Below are 20,668 nucleotides of genomic sequence, written 5' to 3'. Positions count from 1 at the left end.
TACAAATGATTCAAGTCCCCGTGCCTCATATAGGCCTAGGCAACAACAGCATATCGGTTATACTCTTAGCAAGCCTGGCAAGCCCATTTTGTTTATTTACAGAGCGGGAAGTTGTGCTACAATTTCAAACGCCTTTAACAAATCAAACATGACAGTAGATAGTACTTCAGGAATAATTATTCTCTGTTAACTTACATATAAAGAGGGCATGAACTAGTATCTAGGACAAGTGAGAGATGGACCTCTCCTGCTGAGACCATGCTGATTCCATCTACTATCGCAGAAAAAGGTACATTGGTGATTTGTATATGTACAGTTTATTCTTTTTCATTAATCGACTTTGAGATGAATTTAAAACTATGAATGAAAGACCAAATACATGATCCCCTCTGTTTTTGATAGTAGACATGGTAGAGGACAAATTTTAAATGAAACCCTCCTAAAATACTTCGATATATTCTAAGTGCATGAGAAAAGTCTCATGAAGAATCGTAAAGGGGTTGCTATCAAAACAAACCTAACATCTGTACAAACGAACAAGTCCCAGTGCCTCATATAGGCCTAGGCAACAGCATATCGGTTATACTCTTAGCAAGCCTGGCAAACCCATTTTGTTTATTTACAGAGTGGGAAGTTGTGCTACAATGTCAAACGCCTTTAACAAATCAAACATGACAGTAGATAGTACTTCAGGAATAATTATTCTCTGTTAACTTAAAGAGGCCATGCACTAGTATCTAGGACACGAGAGAGATGGACCTCTCCTGCTGAGACCATGCTGATTCTAAATACAACGTGTAAGAAATAAGAAACTCAGATATCAGGGTATACTAAGATTGCGTCAACTGGGGAATGCCTCGAAATTAGGAAGTAATGGTGTGAATATGCCTCTGCTTATCATTCTTATGATAAGTTTGGATTTTAATTAAAATTATAATTTATAATATTCAGGATTACAATTCGTACTCCATTTTACACCGTCTTATCAGAGGGAAATGACTTGGTAAATTGAATTATCTATAAAAATATAGGATTAAAGTTCGCAAGCTCTCAGAGAGTACCTGTGAAATATTATCTTCACGTAGAACAATGCCATTAATTCATAATTCATAAAGTGTTAATCTCGGCTTACGCAAGTAGTCATTATATTTACACCTACACATGATCAAAGCGTTCATCTTGCAGGTTTTGAACTAGAATAAAGCAATTTGATCTGACATGAAAAGAAAGTTTTTATTTTATACCATAATATAATTGATTAATCACATATAAGCATAAAACTGATGCTGTCAATTGTATCCGTGTTCCTATCGGATTGTACTATTGAGTGTTGAAAGACAGCGTCAATCCATCAATTTTGATGTAACCCTTTTAAGTGATATCCTAAGGTTTTATCCATGGGGTTTATCAAAATATGGTACCAAATTGTTATGCATTATACTTGGAAGCAATGTGATACCAATTTCAATCAAAAATACTATGTATCGAGTATTTAAACTTAAAAGAAAGCCTGTTGAGATTGGATTCGGAAATAACTTATTCTCTCATCGTCCCAAGAGCTGACTTGAAACGTTCATTTCTTGCGCTGCACTTGTTTGCCTCTCTTTATAGTGGGCTTACTTACCCTCAATATTTTTGAGTCCTAGTTTTGAAGAAGATTTTAAACGAGGCCAATTGCCATGAAACAGTGTGCTGCAAAATGATTACAAGTTCATTAATTTGTCAGTCATTTGAGAGTGTCAAAATTTAAATGGACTGGAAGTGGAACATTGAATTCGTGTGTTATGCGTGGCTCAATTCATGTGGAAACACATTTATGATAGGGGTTTACTTCCCGCTTTTTCCAAATGTTGATTATTTTATATATACTTCACGATGTAATATCTTGTTTTGAATGGTAATGACAGCATTATGGGGAAGCTTCGAGCTTTTCAAATACTCTTTGATAATAACAGGGAGGTTTATAATTCTGGTGATGTGATATCGGGACAGGTGCTTGTAGATCTAGAAGAAGCCAAACAGCTACGAGGTATGTTCCTTTGATCTTTGACTTCCTTCTTAATTGCGGTGCCTTTTCACCATTGATTAACTTAACCCGGTATCTCTAAATATAATGTGCAACATTTTATTACTAACAACAATACATTCAACAATTTGATACCTGCAAACAGTGTAACAGAATACTATGCAATATTCTTTGTTACTGCGTAATTATGTCAAAAGTAAAATACAATAAATGTATACTAATTAGCAACAATAACTTTACTCGTAAATTTGTGATAGTGAATTTTATGACATAGTGCATCTATCAGATTATAGATGTCCTAAGGTAACCGTATCTTACGGCGGTACCGACATAATCAATGTAACAGCAATGATCCCAATACGTCCCAGTTTGAAATTAACAGGAATACACACTTTACATTCAAATAAGTCAATATCTGACTTAACAAATCTATTTCGTAACGCCGAATAAGCCAAATTAATACAATACAACACCTAATTAGCATTTGAAATTCGATCTGGCAATCATGTTCCCTTACGGTCAGCAAGGTATTCCCATGTACACTGTGGGTTATATGAATAATAGGTATTCAAAGCATGATTTACACGGTTAGGGTAGGCAGGTTGTGTATCACCATGAATTCATGAAGTAAGTTACACCTATTATATTAAAACGTGTACACAAATTCTGGTTATCATGGTTATCAAGAATCTATCCTAACTTAAAATTCCACCTCAAAAATCACTGAACTTAGGCTAGGCCGGTTTGGACTCAGTATACATGTATGTTTATAGACAGTTCAAAATTAATGATAATAATAGATGTGAATTTGGTTTGAAATTACTTTTCATCAATTGTTGGGTTTGTTGCTTGCATCGATCATAGAGTGCAGAAGGATAATATAAGGACGTGCAATGTGTTAAAAAGACGTGAGGGTTCACATGGGGTAGACAAAATTAATATCCACTAACACTCACACATCACAACTGTATAAATTTGTCTTTACATGTACTCGATTACAGATACGATTATACCGTAAAAATAAGCGCTAATTCGGAAGTATAAACTGTGATAATGCATTATGTTTGGATAAGGTAGGGATTTCCAGATCTACGTGACAGATGTGTAGGTTGTTACGCTCATAGTATTTGCAATACTTAACTATGCGGCAGATAGATTGCCTTCGGATACGATGTTTATTGTACTGTATACTAAGGTTAGGGCATTTGCGGTCGAAGGAAAGTCATGAGATTTGAGCAAGCCATACGGACATCGTACCCGCTAATGACAGATAATTACGGCACTACCCTTTACCTTGCTATCATTCAATCCTATGTGGGGCATATATAACCTTACAGGTGTACCGTACTACATATAATTTCCTAGTCTACAACTATATCTGAAAGACTCTAGTCTCAAAGGATGGTAATTAGGGACCAAATTAGGTTTTAGATTTAGATCCAAATCTAAATCAAATCACTTAGATTTTATCTAAATTTCAGAGTTGGTTTGCAATCTTCAACATTTAGCTCACTAGAGCCATTGAATCAATGCTAGTGATGTTGGTACTTGTTTTAAGTATGTTGGGCATAACAATATCATAATCTGTGACATTAACAAATGGAGGGACTATGATAGCTTTTGTAAAACAAATAAAATATACCTGCCGCTACTGAATAACATTGTTCTTTCTTTTGATATCAAATGTAATATCGGAGAAAATCAAGACAAATATTGTACTCATCTCGGTTAATGCGATACTTGATCCAGGATGTGGCGATATATTCTTGATCGTACCACAGACAATTTATATTATGTAAATATTACGTTACTTGTATCTGCTTACATTATAAACAAATCTTCTGGTTTATTTCAGAGTTGTACTCAGGTTTGGGTGTCAGTGTATCAATCACAAATACATCAGAAGATATAATTACTTTCTAACAATGAATATTCTTTCTTCCTTTTATTAAAAATATATCCCTTTCGGCAAAATAAAACCCCATTATGGGGCACAATACCAAATTAGTGCATAAGAGATATGTATCCAAATCATTGAGCGCATGAACAATTAAAAGACAGTTTTGACAGTAGTTTGTATAATAATTTGAAGCTTCAATAATCAACATGATTAAGACTACTATATACAGCGGCTTCGGCACCAGCGACCTGGTATCTCCTGCTGAGACCATGCTGATTCTACATGCAACGTGTAAGAAATAAGAAACTCAGATATCGGGGTATACTAAGATTGCGTCAACTGGGGAATACCTCAAAATTAGGTAGTAATGATGTGAATATGCTCCTGCTTATCATGCTTAAGATAAATTTGGATTTTAATTAAAATTATAATTTATGCTATTCAGGATTACAATTTGTACTCCATTTTACGCCGTCTTATCAGAGGGAAATGACTTGGTAAATTGAATTATCTACAAAAATATAGGATTAAAGTTTGCAAGCTCTCAGAGAGTACCTGTGAAATATTATCTTCACGTAGAACAATGCCATTAATTCATAATTCACAGAGTGTTAATCTCGGCTTACGCAAGTAGTCATTATATTTACACTTACACAAAAGGAAAAGTGTTCATCTTGCAGGTTTTGAACTAGAATAAAGCAATTTGATCTGACAGAAAAGAAAGTTTTATTTTTTACCACAATATAATTGATTAATCACATATAAGCATAAAACTGATGCTGTCAATTGTATCCGTGTTCCTATCGGATTGTACTATTGAGTCTTGAAAGACAGCGTCAATCCATCAAATTTGATATAACCCTTTTAAGTGATATCCTAAGGTTTTATCCATGGGGTTTATCAAAATAGGGTACCAAATTGTTATGCATTATACTTGGAAGCAATGTGATAGCAATTTCAATCAAAAATGCTATGTATCGAGTATTTAAACTTAAAAGAAAGCCTGTTGAGATTGGATTCGGAAATCATTTATTCTCTCATCATCCCAAGAGCTGACTTGAAACGTTCATTCCTTGCACTACATTTGTTTGCCTCTCTTTATAGTGGGCTTACTTACTCTCAATAGTTTGAGTCCTAGTTTTAGAGAAGATTTTAAACGAGGCCAATTGCCATGAAAACAGTGCTTCAAAATGATTACGAGTTCATTAATTTGTCAGTCATTTGAGAGTGTCAAAATTTAAATGGACTGTAAGTGGAACATTGAATTCCTGTGTTATGCGTGGCTCAATTCATGTGGAAACACATTTATGATAGGGGTTTACTTCCCGCTTTTTCCAAATGTTGATTATTTTATATATACTTCACGATGTAATATCTTGTTTTGAATGGTAATGACAGCATTATGGGGAAGCTTCGAGCTTTTCAAATACTCTTTGATAATGACAGGGAGGTTTATAATTCTGGTGATGTGATATCGGGACAGGTGCTTGTAGATCTAGAAGAAGCAAAACAGCTACGAGGTATGTTCCTTTCATCTTTGACTTCCTTCTTAATTGCGGTGCCTTTTCACTATTGATTAACTTAACCCGGTATCTCTAAATATAATGTGCAACATTTTATTACTAACAACAATACATTCAACAATTTGATACCTGCAAACAGTGTAACAGAATACTATGCAATATTTTTGTTACTACGTAATTATGTCAAAAGTAAAATACAATATATGTATACTAATTAGCAACAATAACTTTACTCGTAAATTTGTGGCAGTGAAATTTATGACATAGTGCATCTATCAGATTATAGATGTCCTAAGGTAACCGTATCTTACGGCGGTACCGACATAATCAATGTAACAGCAATGATCCCAATACATCCCATTTGAAATTAACAGAAATAAACACTTCACATTCAAATAAGTCAATATCTGACTTAACAAATCTATTTCGTAACGCCGAATAAGCCAAATTAATAAAAAAACAAAAACATAATTAGCATTTGAAATTCGATCTGGCAATCATGTTCCCTTACGGTCAGCAAGGTATTCCCATGTACACTGTGGGTTATATGAATAATAGGTATTCAAAGCATGATTTGCACGGTTAGGGTAGGCAGGTTGTGTATCACCATGAATTCATGAAGTAAAATACACCTATTATATTAAAACGTGTACACAAATTCTGGTTATCAAGAATCTATCCTAACTTAAAATTCCACCTCAAAAATCACTGAACTTAGGCTAGGCCGGTTTGGACTCAGTATACATGTATGTGTATAGACAGTTCAAAATTAATGATAATAATAGATGTGAATTTGGTTTGAAATTAACTTTCATCAATTTTTGGGTTTGTTGCTTGCACCGATCATAGAGTGCAGAAGGATAATATGAGGACGTGCAATGTGTTAAAAAGACGTGAGGGTTCACATGGGGTAGACAAAATTAATATCCAATAACACATCACAACTGTATAAATTTGTCTTTACATGTACTCGATTACAGATACGATTATACCGTAAAAATAAGCGCTAATTCGGAAGTATAAACTGTAATAATGCATTATGTTTGGATAAGGTAGGGATTTCCAGATATACGTGACAGATGTGCAGGTTGTTACGCTCATAGTATTTGCAATACTTAACTATGCGGCAGATAGATTGCCTTCGGATACGATGTTTATTGTACTGTATACTAAGGTTAGGGCATTTGCGGTCGAAGGAAAGTCATGAGATTTGAGCAAGCCATACGGAAATCGTACCCGCTAATGACAGATAATTACGGCACTATACCCTTTACCTTGCTATCAGCCAATCCTATTTGTATAGGGGCCTAGATAACCTTACAGGTGTACCGTACTACATATAATTTCCTAGTCTACAACTACACTTTATATTTGAAAGACTTCAGTCTCAAAGGATTGTAATTAGGGACCAAATTAGGTTTTAGATTTAGATCTAAATCTAAAATATTTCAAATCACTTAGATTTTATCTAAATTTCAAAGTTAGATTACAATCTTCAACATTTAGCTCACTAGAACCATTGAATCAATGCTAGTGATGTTGGTACTTGTTTTAAGTCTGATGGGCATAAAAATTACATAATCTGTGACATTAAACAAATGGAGGGACTATGATAGATTTTGTAAAACAAATAAACTATACCTGCCGCTACTGAATGACACTATTCTTTCTGTTGATATCACTAAATGTAATATCGGAGAAAATCAAGATAAATATTGCACTCATCTCGGTTAATGCGATACTTGATCCAGGATGTGGCGATATATTCTTGATTGTACCACAGACAATTTATATTATGTAAATATTACGTTGCTTGTATCTGCTTACATTATAAACAAATCTTCTGGATTATTTCAGAGTTGTACTCAGGTTTGGGTGTCAGTGTATCAATCACAAATACATCAGAAGAACTACTTTCTAACAATCAATATTCTTTCTTCCTTTTATTAAAAATATATATCTTTCGACAAAATAAAACCCCATTATGGGGCACAATACCAAATTAGTGCATAAGAGATATGTATCCAAATCATTTAGCGCATGAACAATTAAAAGACAGTTTTGACAGTAGTTTGTATAAGAATTTGAAGCTTCAATAATTAACATGATTAAGACTACTATATACAGCGGCTTCGGAACCAGCGACCTGGTTGTACCGCCCCTATAATTTTGATGGCCATGCTCCCATAAGCCCCAGTAACATGGGACAAGTACCATTGTCCCACAATATTTAAAATATGCCAACTACAGACAAGTTTCAATGTATTTTTTATTTTTTTGTAAATTGTCATGACCATATTTGGAATCAGCATGAACAATGCATTAAATGAGTACAAACAAGGCTAGTATTGGTTCAATGATTTTTAAGGTAGCTACTGATGTTTTGAGACAATATCTCAAAACTTGAACTTTTTATGTTTAAGCCTGTGGCTAGCATGCAGAACATTAAAGATCCATCTTTGCTGAAAATAAAATAAAATGAACCTCGAATGCTGGGATTGTTCCAGGCCTATAATATTGAGATATCTTTGAAAAGGTTGTGACATGTACCGGGACTTTGAATAATCTTTTGAGGCTCTCTTTAAAAAATAAAGCCCAGTCGAATCCAATTACATCCATTACAAATCTTATAAATATACTAAACACTAAACTTAGTCGTCGGTAGGCAGCAGACACGTGCTATCAATAAAACTTCGGAAAATGTTTTCTGGAACAAAAAGGAAATAGCTATAAATAATTTAGGTCGTTGATAAGCACGTGTAAAGCAGTACCTGATACGAAGCGTCCCCGCGTCTTCTTTCTTCAGCACATTTTTGAACTCACGAATGACATTGACAACTTTGGTGGTAATATTATTTTACCATTACACGAATTCTCACGCAGCAAACACGTCAACCAACACACATTTACTGTATCAATAAACTACCAAACCAACATCAGAATTACTACAGATTTGAAGAAGCGAATTTGACTGTCTTGTGCTTGGAAAGTTTTACATTGATTGTAAATGTCATATTTTGAAAAACTTAAAAGGTCTCATTATAGTTTCTTAGATTAATATAGTATAACTTTTTATTTTGTCTCAAACAATATTTAACTTTATTTGCAATTTTCTCTAACATTGACAAAATTTTGTATTCAAATTCGCTTAGGGAATGTAACTTGAGCCCCACGTCCTCTGAAACATCAATGAAAATAAACTTGTCTACAACAAGTTCACAGACAATCTGATGTGTATTTATACAAAGTATACCATATTTCTTCAAGCTATATCATTGAGTTAAATTGCTGCAGTATTCAAGATATTTATCGCCTTCTGTAATGCTTGTTAAGCACCTGTTTTCTAATGTGATGGTAAAAAGCTATGTGACTGTTGAGTTTGCTGGATGCTACATTACATGTAGGAATTTAGACGTGTGTGTTAAAGTAGTAAGGCATAATGTCCATCATAATCTGGAACAGGCTTCATATTGATCTATTTTAATAAAAGTATCCGCTATGTTATATGTCACTATTATTAGAAATTCCTAGTTTATACCCTAGGTATACTTACTTAGTTCTAATACCTAGCACTGCAACGATTTTCTTTCTTATACAAATATTCTTATGCTTATCAACAAGAATGTATATCAGTGTGCTGCCTCTCTGTCTTCTCCAGGTAGAGCGACAATTCTACTTATTGTCGGGGACTCCTTGACAACTAAGTACCCAGAACGGGAAACAAGTTCCCATACATAAAATCAACTCTAGGGTTTTAATGAAAGTAGATTGCATTATGGTTGACATGTAACGGTAATTTACTGCCAGAATCAATGCGTTTATTCGTGTTGTTTCGAGGGAACCCCTTGCTTAAAACATATGGATTCAGCAGTAGAGTGCTCTAAACGTGGGTGTTAACAATATGCGTGCTCCAATAAAGCACACAAAAATCGCTAGCTTTTTCACAAACCCATTTAATTTTTTATTTGTTAAACATAAACATATTATCGCAGACAAAAGTTACATTGGTGATTTGTATATGTACAGTTTATTCTTTTTCATTAATCGACCTTGAGATGAATTGAAAACTATGAATGAAAGATCAAATACATGATCCCCAGTGTTTTTGATAGCAGATGACAAATTTTAAATAAAAACCCTACTAAAATAATTCGACATATTCAAAGTGCATGAGAAAAGTCTCATGAAGAATCGTAAAGGGGTTGCTATCAAAACAAACCTAACATCTGTACACACGATTCAAGTCCCAGTGCCTCTTAGCAAGCCTGGCAAACCCATTTTGTTTATTTACAGAGTGGGAAGTTGTGCTACAATGTCAAACGCCTTTAACAAATCAAACATGACAGTAGATAGTACTTCAGGAATAATTATTCTCTGTTAACTTAAAGAGGCCATGCACTAGTACCTAGGACACGAGAGAGATGGACCTCTCCTGCTGAGACCATGCTGATTCTACATACAACGTGTAAGAAATAAGAAACTCAGATATCAGGGTATACTAAGATTGCGTCAACTGGGGAATACCTCGAAATTAGGAAGTAATGGTGTGAATATTCCTCTGCTTATCATACTTATGATAAATTTGGATTTTAATTAAAATTATAATTTGTTATATTCAGGATTACAATTTGTAATCTATTTTACGCCGTCTTATCAGAGGGAAATGACTTGGTAAATTGAATTATCTACAAAAATATAGGATTAAAGTTCGCAAGCTCTCCGAAAGTACCTGTGAAATATTATCTTCACGTAGAACAATGCCAATAATTTATAATTCACAAAATGTTAATCTAGGCTTACGCAAGTAGTCATTATATTTACACCTACACATGATAAAAGCGTTCATCTTGGAGGTTTTGAACTAGAATAAAGCAATTTGATCTGACAGAAAAGAAAGTTTTATTTTATACCATAATATAATTGATTAATCACATAAGCATAAAACTGATGGTGTCAATTGTATCCGTGTTCCTATTGGATTGTACTATTGAGTGTTGAAAGACAGCGTCAATCCACCAATCTTGATATAACCCTTTTAAGTGATATCCTAAGGTTTTATCCATGGGGTTTATCAAAATATGGTACCAAATTGTTATGCATTATACTTGGAATCAATGTGATACCAATTTCAATCCAAAATGCTATGTATCGAGTATTTAAACTTAAAAGAAAGCCTGTTGAGATTCGAATCGGAAATGACTTATTCTCTCATCATCCCAAGAGCTGACTTGAAACGTTCATTTCATGCGCTGCATTTGTTTGCCTCTCTTTATAGTGGGCTTACTTACCCTCAATATTTTTGAGTCCTAGTTTTGAAGAAGATTTTAAACGAGGCAAATTGCCATGAAAATAGTGCTGCAAAATGATTACGAGTTCATTAATTTGTCAGTCATTTGAGAGTGTCAACATTTAAATGGACTGTAACTGGAACATTGAATTCATGGGTTATGCGTGGCTCAATTGATGTAGAAACATATTTAGGATAGGGGTTTACTACCCGCTTTTGCAAACGTTGATTTTATTTGTCACTTCAGCTTATATATTTACTTTTAGCTTCAAGATCTTGTTTTGAATGGTAATTCGTCTGATTAAGTCAACAAACCTTGTACTCATTGTCAGTAAAAATGACCAATCCACATTTCAACAGAAGTATGGTCATCGTCTAACATCGGGCGTTGTGCATGATTTGTGTGGAAGGTTCAATGATAAGGCATGTCTACAAGCTTCTACACTATGAAATAGAACACTATATCTGATTCAAATGTTGAGTTGCCGTAGTGAACCAATTTGCAGCCGAAATGGAGATACACATTATGAACATCAATGAAAATAAACTGGATCTTAGACTGGCCATTTTGTCTACAACAAGTTCACAGACAATCTTATGTGTATTTATACAAACTATACCCTATTTCTTCAAGCTATATCATTGGGTTATATTGCTGCAGTATTCAAGATATTTATCGCCTTCTGTAATGGTTGTTAAGCACCTGTTTTCTAATGTGATGGTAAAAAGCTATGTGACTGTTGAGTCTGCTGGATGCTATTTACATGTAGGAATTTGTGTGTTAAAGTAGTAATGAAGAATGCCCATCATAATCTGGAACAGGCTTCATATTGATCTATTTTACATACAAAGTATCCACCATGTTGTATGTCACTATTATTAGAAAATCCTAGTTTATACCCTAGGTACACTTAGTTTTATTACCTAGATAGCTCTGCAAAGATATATTGAATCACTGCAATTCTTACAATCTGCATTCAATGAGTTTTTTTTTAAATCATTATTTTGCGTTTTTTATAGGTACAAACATCATAATCCATTTAACAACTTATTTCACCACCCGTCGGTTTTTTGTTTTCATTTAATGAAACCTCTCTAGAGTTTATAGGTTTTCTTTCTTATACAAATATTTTTATGCTTATCAACAAGAATGTATATCAGTGTACTGCCTCTCTGTCTTCTCCAGGTAGAGCGACAATTCTACTTATTGTCGGGGACTCCTTGACAACTAAGTACTCAGAACGGGAAACAAGTTCCTATACATAAAATCAACTCTAGGGTTTTAATGAAAGTAGATTGCATTATGGTTGACATGTAACGGTAATTTACTGCCAGAATCAATGCGTTTATTCGTGTTGTTTCGTGGGGAACCCCTTGCTTAAAACATATGGATTCAGCAGTAGAGTGCTATAACGTGGGTGTTAACAATATGCGTGTTGCAATAAAGCACACAACAAATTAAAATTGCTAGCTTTTTGACAAACCCATTTAATTTTGTAATTGTTAAACATACTATCGGAGAAAAAGTTACATTGGTGATTTGTATATGTACAGTTTATTCTTTTTCATTAATCGTGTTTGAGATGAATTTAAAACTATGAATGAAAAATGAAATACATGATCCCCTCTGTTTTTGATAGTAGACACGGTAGAGGACAAATTTTAAATGAAAACCCTCCTAAAATAATTCGATCTATTCAGAGTTCATGAGAAAAGTCTCATGAAGTAAAGGGGTTGCTATCAAAACAAACCTAACATCTATACAAACGATTCAAGTCTCAATGCCTCATACGGTATATGCCTAGCCAACAGCATATCGGTTATACTCTTAGCAAGCCTGGCAAATCCATTTTGTTTATTTACAGAGCGGGAAGTTGTGCTACAATGTCAAACGCCTTTAACAAATCAAACATGACAGTAGATAGTACTTCAGGAATAATTATTCTCTGTTAACTTAAAGAGGGCATGAGGTAGTATCTAGGACAAGAGAGAGGTGGACCTCTCCCGCTGAGACCATGCTGATTCCAACTACAATGTATATATCGGTGTATACTAAGATTGCGTCAACTGGCAAATACCTTGAAATTAGATAGTAATGATTTGAAATCGCCCCTGCTTATCATACTTATGGATAAGTTTAAATTTTAATTAAAATTATAATTTATAATATTCAGGATTACAATTTGTACTCCATTTTACGCCGTCTTATCAGAGGGAAATGAGTTGGTAAATTGAATTATCTACAAAAATATAGTATTAAAGTTTGCAAGCTCTCCGAGAGTGCCTGTGAAATATTATCTTCACGTAAAACAATGCCATTAATTTATAATTAAGAAAACATTAATCTCGGCTTACGCAAGTAGTCATTATATTTACACCTACACATGATCAAAGCGTTCATCTTGCAGGTTTTGAACTAGAATAAGGCAATTTGATCTGACAGAAAAGAAAGTTTTTTTAATATTTTATACCATAATATAATTGATTAATCACATATAAACATAAAACCGTTGCTGTCAATTGTATCCGTGTTCCTATCGGATTCTACTATTGAGTGTTGAAAGACAGCGTCAATCCATCAATTTTGATATAACCCTTTTAAGTGATATCCTAAGGTTTTATCCATGGGGTTTATCAAAATATGGTACCTAATTGTTATGCATTATACTTGGAAGCAATGTGATACCAATTTCAATCAAAAATGCTATGTATCGAGTATTTAAACTTACAAGAAAGCCTGTTGAGATTGGATTCGGAAATGACTTATTCTCTCATCATCCCAAGAGCTGACTTGAAACGTTCATTTCTTGCGCTGCATTTGTTTGCCTCTCTTTATAGTGGGCTTACTTACCCTCAATATATTTTTGAGTCCTAGTTTTGAAGAAGATTTGAAACGAGGCCAATTGCCATGAAAAAAGTGCTGCAAAATGATTACGAGTTCATTAATTTGTCAGTCATTTGAGAGTGTCAAAATTTAAATGGACTCAAAGTGGAACATTGAATTCCTTGGTTATGCGTGGCTCAATTGATGTAGAAACATATTTAGGATAGGGGTTTACTACCCGCTTTTGCAAACGTTGATTATATTTGTCACTTCAGTTTATATATTTACTTTTAGCTTCAAGATCTTGTTTTGAATGGTAATTAGTCTGATTAAGTTAACAAACCTTGTACTCATTGTCAGTAAAAATGACCAATCCACATTTCAACAGAAGTATAGTCATCGTCAAACATCGGTGGAAGGTTCAATGATAAGGCATGTCTACAATCTTCTACACTATGAAATAGAAAACTATATCTGATTCAAATGTTGAGTTGCCGTAGTGAACCAATTTGCAGCCGAAATGGAGATACACATTATGAACATCAATGAAAATAAACTGGATCTTAAACTGGCCATTTTGTCTACAACAAGTTCACAGACAATCTTATGTGTATTTATACAAACTATACCCTATTTCTTCAAGCTATATCATTGGGTTATATTGCTGCAGTAGTCAAGATATTTATCGCCTTCTGTAATGCTCTTTCAGCACCTGTTTTCTATATGTGATGGTAAAAAGCTATGTGACTGTTGAGTCTGCTGGATGCTATTTACATGTAGGAATTTGTGTGTTAAAGTAGTAATGAAGAATGCCCATCATTATTCTGGATCAGGCTTCAAATTGGTCTATTTTACATACAACGTATCCACCATGTTGTATGTCACTATTATTAGAAAATCCTAGTTTATATCCTAGGTATACTTAGTTCTAATACCTAGCACTGCAACGATATCTCTCATTATTATTTATATCAGGCTTTTGAGCGATACAATAAAACTGTATATTGTACAATATTTTCAAAATACCCGGATGCAATACAATATTTCTTGAATATTGTACGGGTATCGCGTACGCGTCGCGCGTTACCATGGTGACGGCACCAACACGCGTCATGATACAACAGCACAACAATACAATACAGACATCGTAACGGACCACAGGAGATTTCGTACTGTATATTAACAAGTAAAATCACAAACTTAATTCGTGGCAATTCTGGATGATGATAACCTTAGGAAATATATTTGCACATCTACAAATAAACATATATATATAATTATTCCGAAATTGTCTTTGGAGAGTAAAGAGCAGAAAACAAGAAGGTCAAAAGGTAAGCTTACATTACAATACACATTGGTTAAACCCGGTGGCTAGGTAAGCTTAATTTTCATGTTACCGCATAGCAAAAGCCTGATATAAATAATAATAATAATATTGAATGACTTATTTCCGTGTGATACAAGAATATATTGCACTCGATAGAAAAATATTGCACTCGTCTTCGACTCGTGCAATATTTTTCTATCTCGTGCAATATATTCTTGTATCACACTCAAAGCCATTCAATATTATATAAATATTGATTCATTGCAACTCTTACATTATCAGCATTCAATGAGTATTTTATTTTGTATTTTTGTAGGTACAGACAAAATCTGGTCCAAAATTCTCTGATCGTAATGACTTACTTCACCACCCGTCCGTTTTACAAATATTCTTAAACTTATCAATAAGAATGTATACGTGTACTGCCTCTCTGTCTTCTCCAGGTAGAGCGACAATTCTACTTATTGTCGGGGACTCCTTGACAACTAAGTACCCAGAACGGGAAACAAGTTCCTATGCATAAAATCAACTCTAGGGTTGTAATGAAAGTAGATTGCATTATGGTTGACATGTAACGGTAATTTACTGCCAGAATCAATGCGTTTATTCGTGTTGTTTCGTGGGGAACCCCTTGCTTAAAACATATGGATTCAGCCGTAGAGTGCTCCAACGTGGGTGTTAACAATATGCGTGCTCCAATAAAGCACACAACAAATTAAAATCGCTAGCTTTTTCACAAACCCATTTAATTTTGTATTTGTTAAACATAAACATATTATCGCAGACAAAAGTTACATTGGTGATTTGTATATGTACAGTTTATTCTTTTTCATTAATCGACCTTGAGAGGAATTTAAAGCTATGAATGAAAGATCAAATACATGATCCCCTCTGTTTTTGATAGTAGAGGACAAATTTTAAATAAAAAACCCTATTAACATAATTCGATATACGGTATTCAGGGTGCATGAGAAAAGTCTTATGAAGAATCGTAAAGGGGTTGCTATCAAAACAAACCTAACATCTGTACAAACGATTCAAGTCCCAGTACCTCAATATATGCCTACATGTAGGCAACAGCATATCGGTTATATACTCTTAGCAAGACTGGCAAACCCATTTTGTTTATTTACAGAGCGGGAAGTTGTGCTACAATGTCAAACGCCTTTAACGAATCAAACATGACAGTAGATAGTACTTCAGGAATAATTATTCTCTGTTAACTTTATAAAGAGGGCATGAGCTAGTATCTAGGACACGAGAGAGATGGACCTCTCCTGCTGCGACCATGCTGATTCCAACTACAATGTATAATCGCTGTATACTAAGATTACGTCAACTGGAAATACCTCGAAATTAGGTAGTAATGATTTGAAAACGCCGCTGCTTATCATACTTATGGATAAGTTAGGATTTTAATTAAAATTATAATTACAATATTAAGTATTATAATTTGTATTCCATTTTACGCTGTCTAATCAGAGGAAAATCACTTGGTAAATTGACTTATCTACAAAATATAATATTAAAGTTCGCAAACTCTCAGAGAGTACCTGTGAAATATTATCTTCACGTAGAACAATGCCATTACTTTATAATTCACAAAATGTTAATCTCGGCTTACGCAAGTAGTCATTATATTTACACCTACACATGATAAAAGCGTTCATCTTGGAGGTTTTGAACTAGAATAAAGCAATTTGATCTGACAGAAAAGAAAGTTTTATTTTATACCATAACATAATACATAATTGATTAATCACATACTTATAAGCATAAAACTGATGCTGTCAATTGTATCCGTGTTCCTATCGGATTGTACTATTGAGTGTTGAAAGACAGCGTCAATCCATCTAGGATATGGTTTTACTTCCCGCTTTTTCTAAATGTTGATTATATATGTCACTTAAGTTTATATATACTTTTAGATGCAGTCTCTTGTTAATGTTTTGAATGGTAATTCGTCCAACTTATAAGTCAGCAAACCTTGTACTCAATGTCAGCAAAAACGAACAATCCACATTTCAACAGAATGATGGTCATCGTCAAACATCGGGCGTTGTGCATGATTTGTGTGGAAGGGTCAATGATGAGGCATGTCTACACTGTGAAATAGAAAACCTGAGTTGAGTTGCCGTAGTGAACCAATTTGCAACCAACATATATGAAGATTAAACATTTCTGATGTTTTTCTGTGTCATACACAAGCAACTGAATACATGAATACAAAAGCCACCTAAGTCCATGCGAAGTTATTTTGAGAGAAAAACCCGTGTATCATTTTAATTCCTTCAGTTAGATTTACCTGGTCAATATGGTAAGTTTTACGTGCAAATGAGTGGATTAACCTGTATTAGGTATGACGATTAGCATTTCAGGGACTTCGTGGGGTTCATTTTAAATTTTGGACTTTTGGTTTTTTGAATCATATACAAAGACAACAATGTTAGAATGAGGTTACCACTAGTAAGATAATACAAAATAAAGCACACATGTATGTATAATGTTGATAAGCATTCTGCCATGTAATATAAACCACACACTTTCCTTTATTAAACCCATTTTTTGTTCAAAAGTCATTCTCTAGCAATGAATGTGTTACAAGTGGACTTTTATACATACTGGATTTCAATCAATGTGTTACAAGACTCAAATCATGGAATTGGGTGATTCTTTCATACATGCTATTTTTCACATGCCCAATAGACACAGAGAATGAATTTGAGTTGTTCTTTCATGCATATGACAGGCCTATGTATAGCAACAATTTCCCATGCTTAACTCAATTTGGCCAAAGTATGGACTTAGGTGGCTTTTGTATTCATATATTCAACTGATTAATTTCAGTTTTTGTAGCTGTCATTGTCAATTTTTTCATTGCTTACAGTGTGGTGGCATGTTTTATTCGTTGAGCAAATGGATCAATAAAAATCGCAAGAAGTTACAGAAAAAGTTTCGATGTGGAAACAGTATATTGTATGGATGAGAGTTTTGCTAATACCGATGTGAATGGGTTTTGACAATAGCACTTGTGTCCTGCTCTTATACCATAAGCTTACATCATATCTAGCATTAAAAATTTGAAAAATAAAGAGAGATCACGAGGAAAGAAGGAAATAATCGACTAAAATACAATAACAATTATATACATGTTGCAATCCTCATATAATTGGATCTGAAAATCGTGTTTTCCATTGTTCCAATTTCTGTAACTTGACGCAATCAACATTGCCGTGTACTGTTGTTTTACCGTAAATGGCATCCACTCGCATTACAATTCATCAGTCGACTGGCAAAAATATCGGTCAAGAGATAACATCAATTAAGGGTGGCTACATGAATACAGGTTCTTGTCTAGCCTTGCCTACTTGTCTGCTTTGATGAAAGTCAAATCATTTCGTATTTTAGCCATTACCACGGCTAGCATTGCTTGTAGATTTATATACAAAATATAATAGTTGCCTAAGTGCTCCGCCAAAATATCAACAATATAAATAGGCCAATTTGATCACCATATCTCACGTGTATTTCATTTTATACAACATAAATAAATGCAAATAAATATCTCTAAGAAAATACCTTCCACTATCGTTACCAAGGAGAAGAGGGCAAGGGGATTAGCAGCCTCTTACCCCCTCTCGGATGCTGACCGCAGAAATATTTTAATTTTGAAAGCCTTTTCTGACCACTTTTGTTAAATCACCCCCCCCACCAACGTCACCTTGTCCCCTTTAATCCACCGACCCCCTCTGGAATAATCCTGGCTACACTGATACTTTACAAGATAGGAAAATCGAATTTGAGGCCCCTTATGAGACTTCCAAAGACGCAGCTGAATTTAAGTAGGATGATTTATACAAAAATAATGATATCACCCGTGTTATATGAGACAATAGATGCACGGCAGCTGCTAAAAACAATACATTTATTCTCATTCTTAAATAATTCAATTCAAATAAGAATATTAATCATAAGTAGATCACATTTTAATCAGATTAAATCCTACATTTTACAAGGAATTACTTAGGGCTTAGAATCGATCAGTCCCGTTGTTGATATGCACCTCCGACTGGTTCAAGTAGCGCATACGAGTACGCGTCGACTTGCACGCGTTGAACCGTGTTATATCGTGTCATATCATACGGCTAAGAACCAATAAGATGCAGGAACTTTCTCAAGTGTTTAAGAACCGTAATTTTTGTACACAAGGCTATTGGGGCACTCACATGTAAATGTGGTATGTATGGCGTTCAAGGGAGACTGTTTTAGGGTGTTTAAAATGTTCCTTATTAAACTATGCTCTATAAAATCTTCTACCTAAAGTTATGGAAACGTCATTTGTTATGTTGTTTTGCAAATTAAATGTAGCTTTAATCATATACCACCAGAATGTAACATGACAATGCATATAATTAATCGGTTTTACCATCACAGTAAAACAATAATAATTAAAAAGGCTACACTTGTTTGAGATTTGAAGCAGTAGTAATGCGAAGCAGTTATCGTAACCTGTAGGTGTCCTGTGAGTTCGATTCCCCGGCGGCAAAATCTATTTAATTTTCTCATAATTATAATCAAGTTAGGACGGCAAAGCCTATGAATTATAAATCATTGTGTGTCATTTGTGTATCACTTGAATTTACCCGTAGACGTGACATAGTTGCTTAAAAATTAATGGCTTCTATCGTCATGTAATGGACCATTAGAGGAAATTCCAAGCCATAGATGGATTGCAATTCGTAGCTGAGCCGATCTTGATAGTTATAAGTCCTGCGTTTGTTAGATTTGTGTTATTAAAGGAACTTGTTTGTTTGTTTGTTTCGTTTAACTTGGTTTGGCCATATCGTTGTAAAAACAATGTGCAGAGCACTCGGTGGAACAGCGTGGAATGCGCACTTCTCATGATCAGGAATAGCCTGGTCTAATTTCTTTTATTAGCTCTCAAAAAGTGTTACGGTTAGCAACTATTTTTAACTGTTGCGATTTGGTAGTTCACAACATTTTGCAAATGGTAGTAATCTTTTGCAAAAATTGCATTGATTATTTCATAGCGAGTGTGTAGAAGAATTCAAATATGACATACTTTTGTAGGTTCTGTGGTTCTTGAGTTATGTTGTAAAGAAGGCTGAAACAACAACACTTTTGTAAAACGTATTCATAACTCATTAACAACAATAAATCAAGCAAGTTCTCAAAGTATATGATTTGTAGAATGAACTTTTGCAAAACATCAAAGTGTTATTTGTCAATAATATATTGATTTAGATAATGAAAATCGACATTTTGGCAATTTCTTCGACCAACAATACTGAGTCTACCCTTAACGCTTGACATCTTGTTTGAAACATGTTGAATCGGTCATTTCACTAGTGACATTCGCGTTTCTTATTATATAGCAATATTTCCCGGGCAATATTGCAATACGGCACTATACGTGATTCGCTAAATTCAGAACAACTGTAGAACAACAATTGAAAATAAGATTTTGCATTCGGTAAGGAAGTATATATTTGTGGTGACATACTCTGCAACAAGTGATAAGACTGAAACCATTGTATAAATCAATTGAGTCAGCTTGGATTTCATTGGAACAAGACTACCACTGGGGAGCTGGCTGCCATGTATATTCTATATGTAGGTTGTTTGGGATACTGGTCATATAGAGAGCTCTGTGGTCTCCTTAATGATCCTTGTTTTTTCATGTCACTGTATGAGCGACTTGCTGCAAAGGGCATTGCTCATCCATGGCATTTATTAGTTCATAAAACCTAATATTATTCT

At 34.3% G+C, this 20,668-nt stretch overlaps 1 protein-coding gene across 2 annotated transcripts in view; it reads left to right on the top strand.

The window, feature by feature from the left end:
• Nucleotides 1-5,324: 5,324 nt before the first annotated feature.
• LOC140158559 (arrestin domain-containing protein 3-like) overlaps nt 5,325-20,668 on the top strand; it is a 123,839-nt gene continuing 108,495 nt past the window's right edge. For both annotated transcript variants that reach the window (XM_072181694.1, XM_072181693.1), the window contains exon 1: nt 5,325-5,446. In XM_072181694.1, the coding sequence (XP_072037795.1) occupies nt 5,329-5,446 (118 nt within the window). In that variant the 5' untranslated portion in view covers nt 5,325-5,328. The remainder of the gene's footprint in view (nt 5,447-20,668) is intronic.

The sequence above is a fragment of the Amphiura filiformis genome, chromosome 8, assembly GCF_039555335.1.
Source record: "Amphiura filiformis chromosome 8, Afil_fr2py, whole genome shotgun sequence".
NCBI classification, from domain to species: domain Eukaryota; kingdom Metazoa; phylum Echinodermata; class Ophiuroidea; order Amphilepidida; family Amphiuridae; genus Amphiura; species Amphiura filiformis.
Note: the sequence above shows the minus strand (reverse complement) of the source record. Positions and strands in the feature narration are given on the sequence as shown.